The sequence below is a fragment of the Sebastes fasciatus genome, chromosome 4 (genome assembly GCF_043250625.1).
Source record: "Sebastes fasciatus isolate fSebFas1 chromosome 4, fSebFas1.pri, whole genome shotgun sequence".
In the NCBI taxonomy this organism is placed as follows: Eukaryota; Metazoa; Chordata; class Actinopteri; order Perciformes; family Sebastidae; genus Sebastes; species Sebastes fasciatus.
The window spans coordinates 13060552-13080959 of NC_133798.1; the positions used below are offsets into that span (position 1 = coordinate 13060552).

The window sequence follows — 20408 nt, forward strand, 5'->3', positions numbered from 1 at the left end:
AAAATGGCCATGTCAGTTTTTTCTCTCCAAAATTTAGTGAGTATGATTGGTACCAATGGATTCCTTGGACTTCTAGTTTCATGTGATATCAGTATCTTCAATCTAGAACATAAAAATCGCAAGAGAGAGAGAAAGAGAGAGAGAGAGAGAGAGAGAGAGAGAATGTATACATGATTACATAACATTTGTATATAAAGCATTGCCACCCTTATATCCCACAGCACAATATTCAAAGTCATGTGGGTTATTATGCCTACATTTCTCCATGTAAACAAAAATGATCACATTTAGGGGAAGTCACCATCTAAGGGGACACCACATTATTCACACCTTGCCTTTTTAAAGAATAGTGTTTACTCGAGCAACTTTGTTGTCTCTGAATAATAGAACGGAGTGTATTATGAATACACACCTAACTGGCAGCTATTGAATATTGCATATACAGTAACCCCCTCTGCTACATTATTCATTTAGATTTTAAGCTAAGATCCTTCTGACCTAACCTTGAAATAGACTAAGTGCAGTTAGATGTTTCTTTGCTTCTGATGCACTGATAAAGAGGTGCCAGAGGATTGTGCGGAGAGGATATTTACCACAAAATGCTGCAGATAGCCCTCACTGAAGGGGAGCCTACTAACATTCTTTTAGCACATGAAATGAGTTCATTGAAATGTTCTTAATGCAGACGTCTGCGCATATGTGTCTCAGCTGGTAGCTTTAAGGTGACAGTTTACAGCTCTTGTGCTCATTATCTTTTTTTCCATTTTAACAGTCTTGTTTGATGTGTTGGCTCATCACTGCTGAATTAAAAGACAGGAAACAGGCTGTCAGTGCAGTTAGCATAATAGCCTGAGCTGCTGTGTGTTTGCAGGTGACTCCATCTGTTTACACCCAGGAGATGTTACAGTCTACAGAGGAGCGCCTGGCTAACACTGACAAGATGCACCAGCCCCGCATCCTGAAACTGCTCGACATGAGCGAGACTTCGCACCACAAAGTAAATACCAGCCAATGTTGTGATACCTCCATAGCTTAATAACTTGCTTTCACTATCCACAAAACAATTCTTATGAGAGCAACCAGATAAAATGGTGTCAGTGAAAGGTTACAATTGACGCTGATAACTAGGATGAAACCGGTTAAACATGCCATTGTGTTATATGATGTTGTTTGAACTTAAAACACACACTCAATATCAACTGTGACAGTGACAACAGCCCACGGCAAAAGATAAAAGTTGGACCAGTGTTTATCATCTGTAGACAATCCTCAGCTGCTGACTTTCATTTTTATCTGGGGAGTCCATTTTAACATTTGAGACTCAAAAAATACCTTGAAACCTGCATTTGAATTTGACAACCTGTCTCCTCACTACAAAAGACTTCCATACCACACGGATGTACAATAAGGTATTTAAAACTGCTGCTATTAAATGTTCCCAATGTTACTTATACTGTATCTACAGTATACTATACTTACAATACAACATACAATTGGCCAAGTCAGATGTGAGAGATAGACTGAACTAATATATACATTAACAGATATGTCTAAATAAATGAGTGGATATGGGTGACTTATTGGAAGGGTTGATGAGACCAGGAAGAAAGACACCAACATTCAAACTTCTCATGCATACAGAGCATGTGCTGTCTGCTAAGGTCATTGTACCAAAGCTGCTTTCCCTTAGTCAGCAGACACTAATTGATGGGCAAAGGGCAACCAATGTGACTGAATGCTCTGTACTTTTAGAGTCAGAATTTAACAAGGACTTGGAGCAAAATGCTATCAAAAGTTTGTGAAACGTCTCTGAAATTAATAAATGCCCCCTCATCATAATTAGGAGGACCCATTTCTGCGTCTCACCCTGTTCACATTTTTTGTTGACTTGTCCTATATGCAAGGTCATCCTGAAAACCACGAAATTGCACACTTTAATATACAGTACTATTTTCATTATGAGACTGGCAATGATGAAGGATAAATGAAAACCACTCAAGTTAACTTTTAAAGGGCATATTATTTTCTCAAATGTATAATAAAATCTTGGTTAAAGGATTAGTTCGGCATTTTAGGGAACATTCCTATTCTCTCTTGCCGAGCATTAGATTAGAAGATCGATACAACTCTCACGTTTGTCTGTTCAATATGAAGCTGAAGCCAGTAGCCAGTTAGCCATTGACATTAAGACCGGAAACGGAGAAACAGCCAGCCAGGCTCTGCCCGAAAGATAACGAAATCCACCTACCAGCACCTCTGGGACCAGGTGGTCATGTTCTGGATTATTCATGGCTTCGTTCGTTAGCACCTGAAGATACATGACGCATTTTGGTCTCATGATGCTGTCGCTCGATATAACTGTTGTCAAATTTTCTCAATTTAGCTAGTTTGGGTTGAGCTAGCTGGCTAATAAGCTAAGCAGCAGGAACGGTTCGTTTTGCCTTGAGTGAAGTGACTGATTCATGACAGATTGACGTGATGTGTCATCATATCAGTTTCTATTGGCCCAAAGCTAACGTGGGTGGGAGAAATTGGGACAATATGCTTGTTTTATTGGCGCAAATGGTCCCCATCTGTACTTTTTAATGATAAAGAACTATTTTATAATTTATAGCAAATTATTTTACAGACCCCCTGACAGAGTGCCACGCACCCCTGGGGGTCCCCGGACCCCACTTTGAGAATCACTGCTTCAAGAAATACCTTGTGAAAAATCAATAAGATGAATAAATACATGTTATCAATAACTTTAAATAACCTGAATATAATGCTTGTTATAGTAGGTAAAACGGAGTGTACAGGGCTTTCCTGTACGCTTCCAAAACAGTGTGGTAAATGTTTATTATTATGCAAAATTAGCACACAGTATATATATATACTGTATATGTTAAGTTGATAATAAATGTTTTTGAAATTGATAGAACTCAGGAGTACCGATACCCAGGAAATCAGAGGAATTAATTGTGTGTAACATGGGTGTGTGTGACTCCAACAACATTAAGAATTACATTCATCTTGACAGGCACATAATGACAGGGATGGTAATGAGTACTGTATATGTTGTAATTTTAGGAAAGAGTTATTTTATACTGTTTTTGTTTTAGGTGTCCTTAGTGGATATGGATCAGCCACTTTTCCAGCCCTACCCATCTGAGCTGGTCTTCCAGAACTTCACTCCTGCACAGACCCACACGTTACCTCTACTTCTCCACAACAATGACAAGGTGTGTGAATGAGTGATGGATACGTAAATAGTTACATTATCAACATGGCTGCTGACCTGATGATTCAGTGAAGATTAGCTGTGAAATGGAATAACAGACACCGTCCAACTCTCAGACAGCTTTGACCATAGCAGGAGAAAAAAAGTTTACAGCGTGTGTGTGTGTGTGTGTGTGTGTGTGTGTGTCATGGGGTGTGGGTAGTACGGGGAGCAGAATGACTGGAAAAGGTCATGGGGGACTGGAGGAGATTTATCACTGCAATTTGTACAAGACCCCATCAGGCAATAATGAATAAATCATCACTTGTGTGTGTACCCGGTTCTGCGTTTGTTGCTGTTTGGAGTTTGTAATTTTGTAAAGTTTGCTTGATGTTTTTTTTTGTCAAGGTTTCACGACAAGTGAAGCTGGAGCTGCAGGACTCGGAGCATTTCCATGTGGTCGGACCAACGGATGCAGGTAGCAGGGTTGCACCAGGACTGTCTGCTACTTTCACTGTGATGTTCACCCCAGAGGAGAACAAGGTACTGGAGACAGACTGCTCCATAGAATAATCATACACAGAAGGCTAGATTCACAGAGCACAATGAAGTATCAATGTATTTGATACACTTGCACTTAAGAGGCTGATATCATTTAGATTAGATAATTAGATGAAGTTATAATCAGACCTGTAGGGAAGCAGAGGATAGGATATGGGTATTAATGTGAAATTAGAGAGACAATACTTTAAGTAAGCACTCCTACTGAAGACAATAATACAGCAAAAATACATAGATTAAATAGATGATATGAAATTGATAACAGCTTATACTTTCAAAGGGATGCACTTACTTTGCATTCATACTTTGTGCCCAAATCTCTGGCGAAGTCAGAGTTAAGAGGTTAAGAGTCAAGGGTCAGGCATTAGGTTACACCAGCACATCCTTTTGTCGACTCTTTTACTGATTCTGTGGGAGGAAGTGAAAACTGAGAAGCAAAGGTCAACATCAAACGAAACAATGTTATATTAAAGGTAACACAATCCCTCATGTGTGTCATGGCTGTTTTAAATATTTTTACCCTTGCCAGCAGAGTGACTCTAGGGATGGCAAAGACGGTTTGTCAGTCGGTTGGTCTACAGACTATTGCCATGGATTCCCATGAAATTTGGTACAAGGCATTCATTGTCCCCAAAGATGAATCCTAATGACTTTGGTATTCCCTTGACATCTCCTCTGTCTCTACAATGCGGTTAACATAAGTTGGGAAATTTGGTAAAGATATTCATCACCCCCAGAGGATGAACTGTAATAACTTCTATCATCTGACAATTCATCTAGCGATCATCTAAATGATCATACCATCAGGTCAATTTTTTAATTTCTCCAATACTTTGGTTTTAAGATCAAATAAAGTGCTGCAGGAATGAGTCCTAAAACCCGGAAATGAGTTAGCATTTTAGCACTTCCGATTCCCTCGTCTGGAGGGCAGTGGGTTTTTTGAATGGGTTTTTAGTTAGATGCCTGGAATAAGTAATGTGGTTAACACAAGCTTAAGAGATTTTAACGTTTTGTTCTACAACATAAAACACATCAAGAAATACCCACCAATACCAATTTTGATGTCTTTGTGTCTTAAAAAAGGCGGTTGCTAACAAGTGGCTAAATGAGACTACTAAATGTCATCACGCCGACCTGTCTGCCTTTACAGCCGCATTGTGTCTAGGGAATGGGAATGTGAGGTCACCGACAGCAAGTCGGCCATTTTTGGAGGATAAAGGGTAAGAGTGCCATCCGCTGGCTGTTTACCGCAAGTGTTGAAAGCTAACTCAAAACACTACACAGTGAATAAGATTCAAAAGCTGAATTGTAGTATATATAGTATAGAGTCAGCCCCAAACTTATCGGTATGGGTTATGGGTTTCATTTTGCAAGATACCGGTGGATTAAATATGCAGTATTAGCCAATGTTTTCTTAATATTCAGTTAACATAACCTTAGCTAGCTTATCTTTGTCTGGCTGATTGTGTAGTTGGCATTTGACTCGTAGATCTTAATGTACATTAACATATTTTGAACTGCTGACAGGTGTTCACTAACGCCAAAACACAACTGTGACCGTATGTCTGGCTAGCTGTCAAGATCCTTGTAATTCGTAAGGATCAATATCATTAACTAACTTAAATTTTGTAATGTTGGCCCCTTTTCCTCTGTCAGCTTCTCTTTATATGGGCATTTGTCTTTCACACATACTTTATACATTTCTGATGATGAACGTTTGACAGATGACAGATGAATAGACCGGTGATATATAATGACAGTCTCACTAGCTCCGTACACTACCCTCCAAAAGGGTGGCGCGCCGCAGAATGCTTGGCGATTCCCCTTCTCTATACTTGCACTCATGTGACCGTGGTGTAGTTCGTTTGTAGCCTAAACGTTAGCTTTTTACTTCTGGCGATTGCATTTACGCTTAAAAGATCACAGAAGTGGTGTTCATTTGTGAAGATTATCTTGCTGAACAAAACATGTAAGTATCATAAACGCTTGTTTGCCGCAGAGCTGGTTTTCTGCAATAATCCCAAAACCCAACAGAAAAATCCCGTTGACTGTTTGTCGAGGGAACCCAGGGGCGATGCTAACTTCCTGGTTGGCCTACAAAAAATACGTGATCCCTGGAGCACTCAATAGGTATCAGGACAATTTCAGAAATAGTTTAAGAATATGGAAATAGTAGTAGGCCTATAGTAGTTATATTTAATGAGTTGTGATTTTTTTGTGGAATATTATTTTAAACCCTGGAACACTCTTTACCTGCAAAACAAAAAATGTTCCCAACAGCCCCAGCTGTACTTTGTGTTTAATTCTAATAAGCAAATGTTAGCATGTTAATACACTAAATTAAGGTAAAACATTATACCTGCTAAACATCAATACGCTGGTATTGTCATTGTGAGCATGCTGATGTTAGCATTTAGCTCAAAGCATCGCTGTGCCTAAGTACTGCCTCACAGAGCCACTAGCATGGAGTAGACTCTTAGTTTTATTGCAGTATTTTGTGGCTGCTTTTCTAAGTAGTGTACACACGTTATACTGTATAAGAAAAGTTTAGGTTTAGTAGCTTATTGACTTCAAATCAGAATGTGTGTGTTTGTGCTTGTGCTTTTGTCTCCATCCAGGACTAACCTCGAGGACAGACAGGTGGCTCAGCATCACCTAACAAATCCTATAATATGTGGAGCTTGAGTGTTTGACACATTTTTTTGGTCCATCTAGGACTACCACTACATACTGGTTTGTGTGACAGAGAGGGAGCGGTTTGAAGTCCCAGTCCGTGCCGTTGGGCCACGTGCCATTCTTGACTTTCACGACGAGCTCTATTTACCCGCCTGTCCTGTGAAAGCCTCTACACAGAGGACTCAGCTGGTCCGCAACATAGGAAAAGGCAAAGCCAAGTTCAAGCTAGACACACAGAGGTGAGAGTCACTACAGGATGGGCTTATGTGTATTGGTCTTTTGTCTTTATGTCTATATGTCTTTTGCGCATACTTGCCAACCCTCCCGATTTTCCCGGGAGACTCACGTTTTTCAATGCCGTCTCCTGGTTTCCTCCCAACATGACAATTCTCCTGTATTTCTCCCGATTTATGACAAATTTTCAAAGCTTTTTTCCTTATCGTTATCATAACCTGTTTCAGGCACTATTCAGCGTGTATAAGCCCTACTGTTTCCACCCGGACAACAATACAGCTACACCAAATGTTGTTTCCTGGCAGAAAAGAGCTTCTCGTGACACAACGCGATTTGATCTGCGCCCGCCACTGAGTTTAGCGCACATCACATGCTTATTGCTTAACCCCCTCGCTTTGGGTTTCAAGTCCTCCATATTTTTGAGGTCTCAAGGTTGGCAAGAATGTATTTCAGTGATTTATTATATTTACCATACAGCGGATATAAACAGTTGTATACATTAATGCACCAACCCAGAATCCCAACTTGACAGCAAACATTTTGCTTAGCAACCTTTTCAAGAACTGTATTACTGTACTTGGTGATAGGTACACATTTAATTAACATTTACTATAATTACTATTGATTACAATTAAAAGTTTTATTGAACATTTGGGTTTCCTCTGCCAGTTTCTAAAACAACATGCTTTAACTTCTACTTTTTATGCCACCTTGTGAAATTCTATTCTATTTTATTTCAGCCCTTTCTCAGTGACACCTTCCTGTGGGACTCTTGATGTGGGCGAGAGCATGCAGGTGACTGTGGATTTCAACCCCATGACAGTAGGAGACCATAGCCAGTACCTGCTTCTGCACTACCACACTGGTGAGAAAATAGTGACGCAAATAGCTAAAAGAAGTTATGACCACAGCATCTGATAAAGCTAGTGTCAATCGTACATTTCCTGATTTCTCAGAGCTGTAGTGAAATTTCCCATCTTCTGTCATAATAAGCATTTTCAGATTTTTTTTATAATAAGAATGACCTTTATGCAGTTTGTTTCTCATCAGCTGTAATTTTCCCACTCAGAAACTAAATTCTTGTATACTCTAAATGCCTCCATAGAAGAGAGGCGGTGAGTTCTCAGATGTTCCCTCCCTTATTCGTCAGAATGAGTTTCTCAATCTGTCTGTCTCTCCTCCTGTGAAACACTGTGTCACACAAAAAGATTTCATTTGGCTTCATCAAAATCTGACAATTGTGTCAATGTAACTTTTTTCTTTTGTAACACACATATACAGTATGCACACACATCATGAACCCATAAGAGTGAAACTATAAGAAGTGTCACCTAAACAAAGTACATTCTCTCATTATATCTGTTACAGCGCGGTCCACACATGCACACACGTACATACAGCAAACACACACACACAGACGAATGGAAGCAGAGATATTCTAAAAAAATCTTGCATAATCAGCAGTGTCAAATGGAGTGGAACTAAAAGGATGAATGTGTTTACTATAATCACTGAGGTAAACACCATAATGAGATTCTCTTGCTGCAGCAATGGTGACCCTGAAGCAGAACGGGACTGCTAAACAGGGCCCACCATCGACACACACACACACACACACACACACACACACACACACACACACACACACACAAAACAATAGTTACTGTAGTTTCCTCAGTCTAGCTCAGGCTTTGATGATAATGGCTGGCAGACAGACATTCACTTTAGTCAGACGAGAAGCCACTGTGTTTAATTCTGTACTTTCAATATTATTGCATGTGTGTGTTTCTACTGTGTCTGTGTCACATTGGGGCAACTGTGTCTCAGAGGTAGAGTGGGTTGCCCACCAATTGCAAGGTCGGTGGTCCGATCCATGCCACATATACTTACATATACTTAAAGGTGTAATATGCAAGAATTAAGTAAAAAAACAATGTATGCAGTGATACAAAAATAATCCCTCTCAATCTTCACTTATGCCCCGCCAGAAATGTGTGGCGGGGTCTGTTTCTACAGAGACCCTGCAACCCCTTGCCTGTATTTTCTCTTTTCTTCTTATTTGCTTTACTCGGGACGCTTGAGGGCATCTGCAAACAGCCTTTGGGCCCCACAGCGGTGCACTGGGTGCGCAGCCCGTTCAGGTCGTCAAATATTGGCCCTTTGTCACGCCCCTCGGCTTCTGATACCAAGGCCCTTAGCTCTGTCAGATACAAAACATCCGTATTTCACGGAGGGGAACGGGTTGTGTTGTGTGCATGTGTTCCAGTCATCCCCCTGCTCCTCTCTGTGCTGTGAGTGCAGCTATGATCGATGTGTGTGAGCCATAGCCAGCAGACAGGAAGCCTGCATTCATTAAAAATCCGGCAACTCGCCACCTTCTTTATTATGCGGAGCTGTGTGGAGTTAGTTGTGTGTTTTTTTGTGTTTTAGAACATAACCACCATGAAAAAATTCGAAAATAACTTTTTATTTCTCTGATACACTGCTTTGTTCTCACCAAGGGCACTATCTCTTCAGTCACTCAATAGCTTGCTCAACCATCGCTGCTCTCTCTCTCCCTCTCGGCTCGTTGATCAGTGGAGGTGTGGCCAACTTTGAATGCTGTGTGTTTACAGACAGCAACTGTGTGTGTGTGTGTGTTTGTGAATGGGTAAATGCTGACATGTAGCCAGCGCTTTGAGTGATCGGAAGACTTTAAAGGCACTATATAAATGCAAGTCCATTTACCACTTACCTTATCATTGTTTCCCATCGGTACCACAGACCTATCTGTAGCAGCTCAGCACAAATAGATTCCCAAAGCTGGTCCAATTAACTGTGCATTGGCTCCTTTCTAATTGTCTTCTTTTTGCAGCTTGATTTAAAACCTAGTACCTAGTGTGTATGACAGTATTTGCTCATATGAATATTAGGGATGTTCCTAACGACTAATTTTCCTGACGTTTAAACTTAGACTAGTCGACTAGTCTAAAAGTAAGAAAACACTCAGAAAACAGTCAAAATAGATCACAATTAAATCTGTCATGTTAATCATTGTTTATAAGAGCCAATCTTTAATCACATCAATATCCAAATCTTATTATCAATGCCGCTGAAATCATTATGCCCCCAGTGTGTGATTGATTACAACGTCATTTGCATCATTGATTTGCAGGATTATAATGATGTTTTAAACGGCCTCTTATTTGTGTTGGAAACCAGTAAAATAAATGGTCTGAAGTACACGGACAGTGTGGTCACAAGTTGATCTGGCTGCCTTCTGTTTTTAGAGCGACTGCTGACTGTATGCTGTGTGTGTTTCATGCTACATCCACTATTAATTATCGAGATGATAGTGGCGCACAGGAATAGATTCCCGTCTTTATCTATTTTCCCACAATAGTTTAAATCCCATGAAAAATATTTGTTTTTTATGTTGAAAAGGGCTGAAGAGTTCTTCTACGTGACACATGTTCACTCAAACAAACAAATATGTGTATTTTTAAATTTAATTTACAGGAAGAGCAACGTTGCTCTCTTCCTGTTTTCAACAGATTCATAATAAGCAACATTCAACAAACAACGCGAGTGGACATGTTTCCTCAAACAAGACTCCAAAGATGATTCCGGTATGTTTGACATTTTAGTGAAATACTAAACAAAGAGGCATTCACGAGGACAGCTACATTTTCTTTTCCTGCTTTCAACAGCTGTCGTAACTACAACAACCACAGACGCGTTACACAAGTTACACCCAGTTTGCTCATATCAGCAAACTTTCTGTAGTTCACCCAGGAGACCGGTGCTCCTGTCCGTGTGAAACCAAAAGTCATCGTTGACTTATTTTGAATTACGTAGGCTAAGTTAAGTTACATAACAAACATACTTATTTCAACCCAAACCATGATCTTTTCTTTCCTAAACTTAACCAAGTAGTTTTGTTGCTTATACCTAACGAAGTAGGCCTGTTCCCTAAACATAAATTGTTTCCTTGGTGGTGGCACGTGAATTGTAATTGTAATGCGCTGTTAAGAGGTCGTGGTCATTTCACGTATTCCAGTGAGATCACAATTGGTTAGACCCAGCACTGCTGCTGGCCACCAGCCAAATGTGACCCCACGGCGCGGGGTTTGCGCTGTCTGAATTTGATTTGCTGCTCTCCCCCGACAAAGTAGTCTCCTGGTGGCGGGAAGGAACGAAACAAGAAAACTCTCTGTTGCTGCTGTTGTACAGGTTACAGAGAGTTATAGAGAGTTAGATTTACAGTGAGAATCAAATAGTTTCAGAGCAACTGAATTCAATTTCACAATATTACATTTATAAATTCAATTTCAAACTAATTCCAAACAAACTTCCATGGCAGACCAGAGTGAGTCAATGACTTGGTGAGCGGTAACTTGCATAGTTTATAATAAATATTTTATACTACAACTATATTTATTATGTAGAATTAAAAAAATAACTTAAATTTGGGACATTGATTGCCAAGTCTGGGACAGTTGCCCGGTTAGGAATGCGCCTCACAAACCCGGTGTGTGGTGTAATATTTGATGAAATGCCAGCAGGGACTGTGGTCTAAGAAGAGTCTTGGTTTGGCATTGCTTATAGGTTACCATTAGTATCTTAGTGTGCAAGTTTTATTACCTTCCATCTCCTCTTCCCTCTATCTCTCTCAAACACATACACACATAGTGAGCAACGCAGCGATCAGCGCTTGTCTCTGTAACGTTAATTGTCGCAGTTCTCAGTCCAAAAGTTAAGATTTATTGAGAAGGGATAGATGTAATCATTTCTAAAATGTTTTTATGAAATATTCTGCTTCAATCCATATTTGTTGGTGTTTAGCCTTTCAAAAACGACTTGAAACCAAAAACCCTACTCTCCGCACGCACCTGTAGTAACATGGTAGTCTAGCATGACAGACATTCGAAGCTTCGTTCCAAAACATCAATCAAAGCTTTGCATGTAAAAGAAAGGACATTTTATTCAGCCCAACTGCTGGCCAAACCAGTTGATCAGTATGATGTCGAGGGTAGCAACGTTTAATCAACTAGCCGACTAATCGCACACACCCCTAATGAACATGGATGGTTTTGGATTCAGAAGGATCTTTTAACCTTGGATGTAGCACATGAGTAGATATTAGTAGATTGTGTTGGTATATGTGTGAGTGTTTGTGTCTGCCTGAAGACAAAGGTGACATGAGTAATAGTAATAAGAGGAGAATCTATAACATCCTTCGGGAATTGGGCTGTGAACATAGTGGGGATCTAACCCATGATGGCTTCTCAAATTACGTCTTAATGGGCTGAGCATACTTACACCAAACCACCACTACTGTATCTCTGGTTGCCTCTGGTTGTCTGCATAGTACATTGTTGAATTTGAAAATTTAGTAGACCGGCTTCACCTTTTTCAAATAACTAGTCAAAGCTTGATTATTTGCATTCCAAAGCACACAAAAACCTGTGACTAGCACTACTTATACACCAGTGTGACTGACAGTATAATAACAGTTTAGGTATGCCTTGTAATCATAAAGATTTTGCAGTAAATGTTGTCATTCCATGGAAACAAATACCCCAAATTTTATTTAATGGCAACTGGTTGTACTATGTATGCCTTCCAACTTTGTGTTTTTGTGATACATCTGCTAATTTTTGATGATCTTGTTAGTTTTCTTTCGAGTGATTCCTGGGCTCTCCCCACACTTATACCTGTGCTTGTACTGTAGTTTTATTTCAGGATAGCCTTGGTTGCCTTCACAATTAGCCAGAATCCTTAACATCAAAGGCAAAAAGACGAAGCTTTTGACTTTTCCTGTTAACACACGAGGGGATCAATTAGAGGTAAAGGGAGAAAGTTGCTGGAAAACAACAGTGTATTGCAAGAGATGATTTAACTGGGGCTTAGTCTGTTGAAAATGTTTTGTATTTATTTATTTTTTTTACTTCATCTCACCGTTTTGAACACCTTACATGAATTCAGGAAATGGCATAGCAATTTTTTTTAATCTCTTTTAATAACTTGGCAAACTAAACCCAATTTGTTATGATGGGAAAAGAGCAATTAGTCTCACATTCCATGTGTACTCCCAGCTAAACATCGGTTGCTGAAAATAACAAACATGACCGGCTCGGTTGATTAACCAAGGGGATGCTTCAATCAGAACCAAATCAGCCTTACTCCCGACTCAAGCCGGCCACATCAAAGTCTCCTCCAAAGCTAATTTCAGCTACACAGCTCCCTAAAAGTCACCTAGGTAGAATAATCCCATGGTGTTAAACAAATACAGTAGAACAGCTGTGTACCATGCAAAAAAAAAACTCAACTTGAGTTCACCCTTGTTAGCTATGCATCACCTGGGTGGATATTCCACGGTGCACTACCCCCAGTTTTATTGTGAAGCACTGTGTGTGTGTATGTGAGGGAAAATTCAGTAGCGTGCTGACAGTCATTCTGTTATCAGTCCTGAAACTCTACCACAGCAAAGTCACCTTGTGAAAGAACTGCCTGTTTATGATTGGATAATGGTGGATAAGAGCCGAACTGTTCTGACTTTAGTTTTATATTCATCCATTTTGAGTTTATCATTTAATTATTGCGACGCCATTTCCCAGAGCAGAGAGAGACCCGATACAGTATTTATGTATAGCTCTTTAATGATGATTGTTTCGAGTAAAACACTTCAGGATCTATAACTCTGTCTGTGGATAAGTGTTTCGTTTGTGGACTGTAAAAGTATTCATTGTTTGTTACCTGTGTGCGTGACCTTAAAGTGGCAGTAGGCAGAATGTTTTTCGCATCATTGGGCAAAAATTCCATAATAACCTTTCAGCATATTGTAATTCAAGTGTTCTGAAAGAAAACTAGACTTCTGCACCTCCTCAGTTTCCAAGCTTTAGAAAATCTAGCTCGTGACGGGAGACTTTGGCCAATCACAGGTCATTTCAGAGAGAGAGAGAGAGCATTCCTATTGGCTGTTCATTCAACAGAGACAGCTGTCAATCACTCGTAAACTCCGATCAAACGGTCAAACTAGGCAGCGCTGATCAAATATGAATACAATTCTGTTCCTATAATGTCTATTTCTCATGTAAAATATTTTCAGAAGCATCTTGTAGTGTACTGTTTAGCTGTAAAATGAGAAAGTTTGCTGGTGCTTGATATTTCCTCAACTGACCTCAACATGACTGCCGGGTCAATACTTTCTCATTTTACAGCTAAACAGTACACTACAAGATGTTTCTGAAAACATTTTATGCAAGAAATAGGCATTACAGTAACAGAATATTGATTCATATTATCAGTGCTGCCTAGTTTGACCGTTTTATCAGAGTTAGCGAGGGATTGACAGCTGCTCAGAGACGACAAGGCTCCAGCTCGGCTCTGATTGGTTGTTTTCTTCCGGTATGTGAAATCTAGGAGCACCGGAGGACACAGAGGCAGATTACCTGTCTCATGCACTACTGTCAGGATATAGTGACCATTTTATAAAAAAAACTTTGTTTCAATCATATTTGCTCCAACTTGCCTACTTCAGCTTTAAAGGAGCAGGGACGCTGACTGGCTACGTAAACAGGCAGGTCTGCTGAAAGAGTGGCAACAGTAATGGCGCTCAGCAGCATTAAGTTTTTATAATGGGAGGGCCAGCCCAGGTCCAGAACACCACTTACAGCCCATCAAGAGACTGTCATTTTTAATTTAGCACCTTTCCCTGTCTCCCTCACACTCATGTATGTTTCAGGTCAGCACGCTGCAAAAGGCTTTACTCTACTGAAGGGGCCGACTTCAGCATAAGCTGGCTGACGGAGCCCGTGTGTGTGCATGTGTGTGTTGCGTGTCAATTTTGCGTGTACGCCTTAACGCGGGTACACACTGTGTCTTTATTTCCCATTGTCAGTTAAAAGCCAGTGCAGCTTTGAAAAATAATAGTTTGCTCAGCTCTCTTGTTTTCCACCATGGTGTGTTAGACAACCCTTGTTCTCTCTTAAAAGTGAGCAGAGAGTCTGTGCTGCTCCAGTAACCCCCCTGCCTCCATCACACTCACACACGCACTCCTCTCCTCTGTCACTGCTGCTGATTTAAATGAAAAGACGGACAGCTCTTAGGGAGCGCTGAGGCATCTGCTTTGACAGGGCTGTAGCACCAAGGGGACTTCAGCACAGCAGCCTTTTAGAAAAGCAGCACACTCACTCACACGCACACACAAACAGCAAGCATCTGCATATAAACAAACACCCAAAAGTACAAGCGTGTGCGTCCACACACACACTCATACTGCAGAGCTGCTGTTTGTGCCGTAATCAAAGGTAGCTGAGGGGGTTGAGAAGTTCTCTCGCTGTGTACATAGAGAAATTATGGGAAGAGAAAGCAAGCGAAGGGGTGGGGTGGGGGGGGAGACGGGTTGGTGGACAGCGATGATGAAAGCTTAGCAATAAGCTGCAGCTCTCCCTGCCTGTCAACTGCTGTCATAGCATCCGGATGCTGGGAGATAATTGCTTTTCGCTCTGTATTCCCCAATTCTTCTTTCTCTCTCCCTCATTTCCTTCTATCACTCATCCTCTGTCCTCTATGTTGTCTTTTTCTCTCTTCTTCTCCGTCCGATGATATCTCACAGCTCCTGCTAGTCTTTCTTGCTGAGCGAAAGCCTGTGGAACTGTGCCAGGCTTTTTTTGTATTCCCTCTTTCTGCCTCTAGGTACTGCACATGATGGAAATCTCAGTGATAATTGGATCGTTGGAAGCGAACGCGAGCACTCCTTGAATTTGAATATGTGTTGTCACTGTAGGGCACGTATGGTCATCGTAAGCCAGTCTGCATTCTTCACAGTCTGGTTTGTTTTTTCACTCAACCAGGACTGGGGTCAATTCGTTGTTGATGCATCTGAAAGCTAAATAAGTCACACTGACTTGGAGAGTTTTACTTCTGCTGAGGCTTTCATGTTACTCAGAAATGAGATATTTCAGGTCCCAATTAGTAATCACTTCTGCTTACTCGTGTTCAAGCCCAGGCAGAGATGGATTAAAAGCTCTCCTATGCAGACTGCATTGAGCAGGACTTGAAACCTAGTTGGATGGCTTATCTTATAAAAATTCAACACAATTGCTTATTACTGGGGAAAATAAATCTCCTGGAAACAGTCAGAACTTTGGTTGATTCGTAATTGAGTCTCTTGGTTTTTGTTTGATGGTGTGTAGGTTCTTATGAAGTGGAGTGCCTTCATTGAATGACTCGTCTGGTGTTACTGACCAGGTCTCGTGAGAAAAAAACATCCTTGATTTCAGATGGACTGTTCTCATTAAGTAAAGGCTGAATGAAGAAAACAAATAATACATTTGTTAGTATATATGTGGAGCACTCCAATTTGGATGTCAGGTTTACCCCTTATTAGCAGGTTGTTAGCCTGACACAAACAAGGATGGATTGGATTATTCTTGCTGTTTCTTTGGGGCTGCGGAGTTGTAAATCACTCACACATTTAGAATTAGTAGCTGCAGTTTTCTCACCAGAAGAGCCACCTATAGGAGAGGAAGGGAATAGCAGCAGTAGTTCAGACCTGACATGTTGATGATGCAACGTTACAGACAAAAAAAAGTACATTTCTGCATGTATAATAGTTGTAGGCAGGCAATAAGTGTTAACCAGGGTTAGATCCCCAGTTTGGGCAGGGCCATGGAGTGGAGTTTTCCCGTTTTCACGCGGGTTCCCTCCAGGTTCTCCAGTTTCCTCCCATTACCAGAACATGTGTCCCGATTAATCGAATGATTATCCATAGTTAATCGCGATTAATTGCAAATTAATTGCACGTTTTTGTATCTGTTCAAAATTTGTCAATTTACACTTTTCAACATGAGAGTGGGCAAATATACTTGCGATATGCAAATGTATGTATATATTTATTATTGAAAATTAATTAACAACACAAGACAATAACAAATATTGTCCAGAAACCCTCACAGGTACTGCATTTAGCATAACAAAATATGCTCAATCATAACATGGCAAAATCAAGCCGGACAGGCAACAACAGCTGTCAGTGTGTCAGTGTGCTGACTTGACTATGACTTGCCCCAAACTGCATGTGATTATCATAAAATGGGCATGTCTGTAAAGGGGAGACTTCTGGGTACCCATAGAACCCATTTTCATTCACATAACTTGAGGTCAGAGGTCAAGGGACCCCTTTGAAAATGGCCAAGCCAGTTATACATCTATAAATCCTTCTACACACACAATAAAATGAATGTCTGGCTCAGTACAAATCTTGGTCACAATACATTATAACTAAACTTATCAAAAATGTTTGCTTATGTTAAAAAATGATAATATAAAATGCAAGCAAAAACAAAGCAGAAAATATCCCTAAATTTCTGAAAAAAGCCAATCAGACATTCCCCAAACAACCACAAATTAGCAAGCTGCTGTTTTCTCCGTGTTTATGTTTTTCATGTGCATGCACGAGGTTCACATTTTACACCTGTATCATTTTTTAGCTAAAATAAACAATAATAAAACACCATTGTGCCACATGGCTCTTAGTTACACAAATAGATATACAGCTTAGCATGAGGTGGTAAAACACCAAATGTTAGCTCATAAAGAGCTTCTCAATGTATTTGTAATTTATTTCAGTATCTATAAACAACATTAACAGTAACTATACAAATGTGTAACACTTATTGATTACAGGCAACATTTCAGAAGCTTATTGCCTGTACATGGCACACGTTGATGTTTATGCATTCGAAGAACAACCTGCTGTTGGTTTCCTTGCCGCGTGCCGGTGGAACTGCAGGTCCAGAACTGCAGACTTGAACCTGCTGGCACTGCGTCTTTGCAACTGGATGATATGTGCTGTGCCCCATTTTTGGTGCTTTGCATCAATGACACTGTGTCCTTGTTTATTTAAACATTGTTTGACTCACATCAGTGGAAGTGCAGAGGTGCAATTGCAGATCTCAACATTTTTTGCACTGTCAAACCAGAGTCATGTTTCTAATCGTCCGCCAAGAGCAAGATTTTACTCAGCGTCCTGCACAGCAACCATCAATCCTCTCAAGTCAGTTGAATAAACCTGCATTCCAGAGAACTTGTAATTCATTTTGTTCACTCCGTTCAATTTTGTAAAGTAATTAATGGCAAGTCTCCATGGCTGTTTTGGCTAGAGACAAGCTTTGGAAAGCACAACAATTAAGTGAAATACCCATTGGACTCGTTGAATTGCACAGTTTGCAAAAGAGAAAATCCTCCATGTCACTTTGATCTCAGCTTTCATTTCTAGTAATTCGATTGACCAATGTATCTGTGTTTTCATTTACACTAGGGAAATGTAATATCAAAGAAATTATGAATCACAGAAACATGGAGAGGAGAACCCTGTAGTGTTCAGAGTATTCAGAATTCAGACATCCCCTTATTTTGTATCCAAAATGCGAAAGAGTTCCCTGTGTATGTCGAGTGGGACTTGCTGGAAATTAGTCCTTATTTGAAAATTGTAACCTCTGCAGGTATACAAATGTAAATAATCCCATGATAAGCAGTGTGTTTCTACAGACTAAAAGCTCCATTCCTTATGATTTGCATGTAAACAAACTCTCACTACATTTACATAAGCCCTTGTTCTTGGTGGCTTTATGTAAAACCTTGTTTTGCATCTTAGTTTTGTTGCTGCTTATTGTTGCTCTTTCTCTCACTGTTGGAAGTGTGCACACTGTGATGGTGGCCTTGTTACCACTACAGAGACTCATTAGATATCCTATTAACCATTAAGGACTTTGTCTCTGGTTTTTAATCTTTTACTCCAGAGAATCATACTTTGAAATTGTTGTATTGCGGGAAATCATATTTACCTTAAGTCTACATCTACATTATGATTTAAACATTTCATTATTATTTCAGCCTGATGTATTTCCCTTCACTGGAACTCAGAAAGGCTTTGGCAGCATAATAAAGTATGTTGTTTTGGATGCCAGTTTTCCAGGATATTTTGAGAACCATTTTAATCTCTCTGCGAGGCTCCATTTGATCCAGATCCAGTCTTTCAAAGCTAGACTTTGCAGTGTGTCCTTGACTGCACTGTGAGTTTCTCCTCTATCTGCTGCCCACATTAGGCCTGAGACTCCCAGAGGAGCAGCAGTGGCTGCTCAGTGGGTAGAATTGTTTTGTGCGTTGAATACTGTATGTGCAGTATATCGGTGTGTAACTGTCTCTACCCCATGCAACTACACTTTAGGGGCTTTAATTAATGCAATAAATATTCCCAACTTTACTATACAGTAGTATATTGATGTTCCATTTGAGTGTTGTATTGCCTATTGTTTATTATGTCTCACTGATTTTAAAGAGGCTATCCTTAAGATTTCAGTTCTGAAATCTTTTTTGTTGTTGTTGTTGTTATTATCTGTTTATTTGTTTATATGTCGTCAAGGTGGCCTGCTTAATCGCCCCTGCTTTTTTTTTAATTATTTTTTTTTAAGTAATATTGTTTGACTAAGATTTGATTTAGATTTTTATTTGAGTGAATACAATGGAACTGTGCTCGGCTCGAAAATGAACAGCTTTATCCGAAATCGCATACTATGCACTACATACCCAATAGGTGTACTATCGTTCAACATACTTTTGTGCGAATAAACAGTAGTTTGTATCTTTTTGGACACACTGAGCAGTAATTTACATCGTCACTTCCTGAGAGCTTCCTTGCCGGTTGGAGACGTGTAACCATGGTAACCCGTGCCAACTCCATGTGACCAAATCGACGATTTGTGAGAATCAAAGTCTGTACTCTTATACTTACATTTAAATTGGAGCGTAGATGATGTTACAGAGCTGTCCGTCAACGTCCATTATGCACGTTGTCATCACTACCACATTGCATTCTGGGATATTTATGCTGCTGTAGTATCCAGCGTTGGAAATATAATTTAATTTGCGTACTATTGGTTTCATATTAAGGTTTCAGACATACTAAATTATCTGACACACTGTTTTAGCGTACTAAATATCATGTTAGTATGGAATTTCGGACGCAAATTAGCAGTCTTGAGTCTTTTTGTTGATACATGAGCATAGAAATAGAATGAAAAAAATATATCACATGCTGCCCCCTATTTGTTTAGAGCATGTGGACAGATCTTACACATTGTGCCTTTAAGAACAAATATTATGGTAATGGGACCACAACAGAAAATGAGATTAACATTTAATATCCAGGAATTCACATTATAGACTACCACTCTACCACTATCTCTGTAACAATTTGGCCACAATTTAGCACATTGTCCAGCCTTATACTACGTTTCAACCACAGATATAAAACATTGTCTTGTATCTATGGTTTCGACCTAGTCTTGTAAATGAAGCTAGCAGTTTGCTAGCCTGGTTTAAGACTTCTGAATTGCTGCCAACATCTCAGATGTTTTCTGTGATTCAGTTCTATAAATAACTAAATGTAAATGTAGAAATAAATGTGGGCTTATAGGGGTACAGATTTGTGGCTTTACAGTAGGTCAATCAACTTCAGGATTAGAAAGAAGTCTCACCATTGTCGACAAATTTTTTGATGGTTGAAATATACAAGTAAAACAGCATCTCCTCACTCATTCAGAAGATTCGTTTGAACTGGATACAGAATATAATCAGCTGTTAAAATCATGCGTCGTTGCCTTCATCTTCCAACTCATGTGACCCACTTTAGGGAACAATTAACAGCTCATATCCAGAAGTATAAGTGTAAAACCATGGGTATACTCTG

General features: G+C 39.9%; 1 protein-coding gene across 1 annotated transcript in view; it reads left to right on the forward strand.

The window, feature by feature from the left end:
* The window catches only part of hydin (HYDIN axonemal central pair apparatus protein), a 109781-nt gene that overhangs the window by 3095 nt on the left and 86278 nt on the right, over nucleotides 1–20408 (forward strand). Inside the window, 5 exon segments of the mRNA XM_074632139.1 lie at nucleotides 872–997; nucleotides 3105–3224; nucleotides 3611–3745; nucleotides 6479–6678; nucleotides 7414–7538. Of these exon segments, the coding sequence (XP_074488240.1) occupies nucleotides 872–997; nucleotides 3105–3224; nucleotides 3611–3745; nucleotides 6479–6678; nucleotides 7414–7538 (706 nt within the window).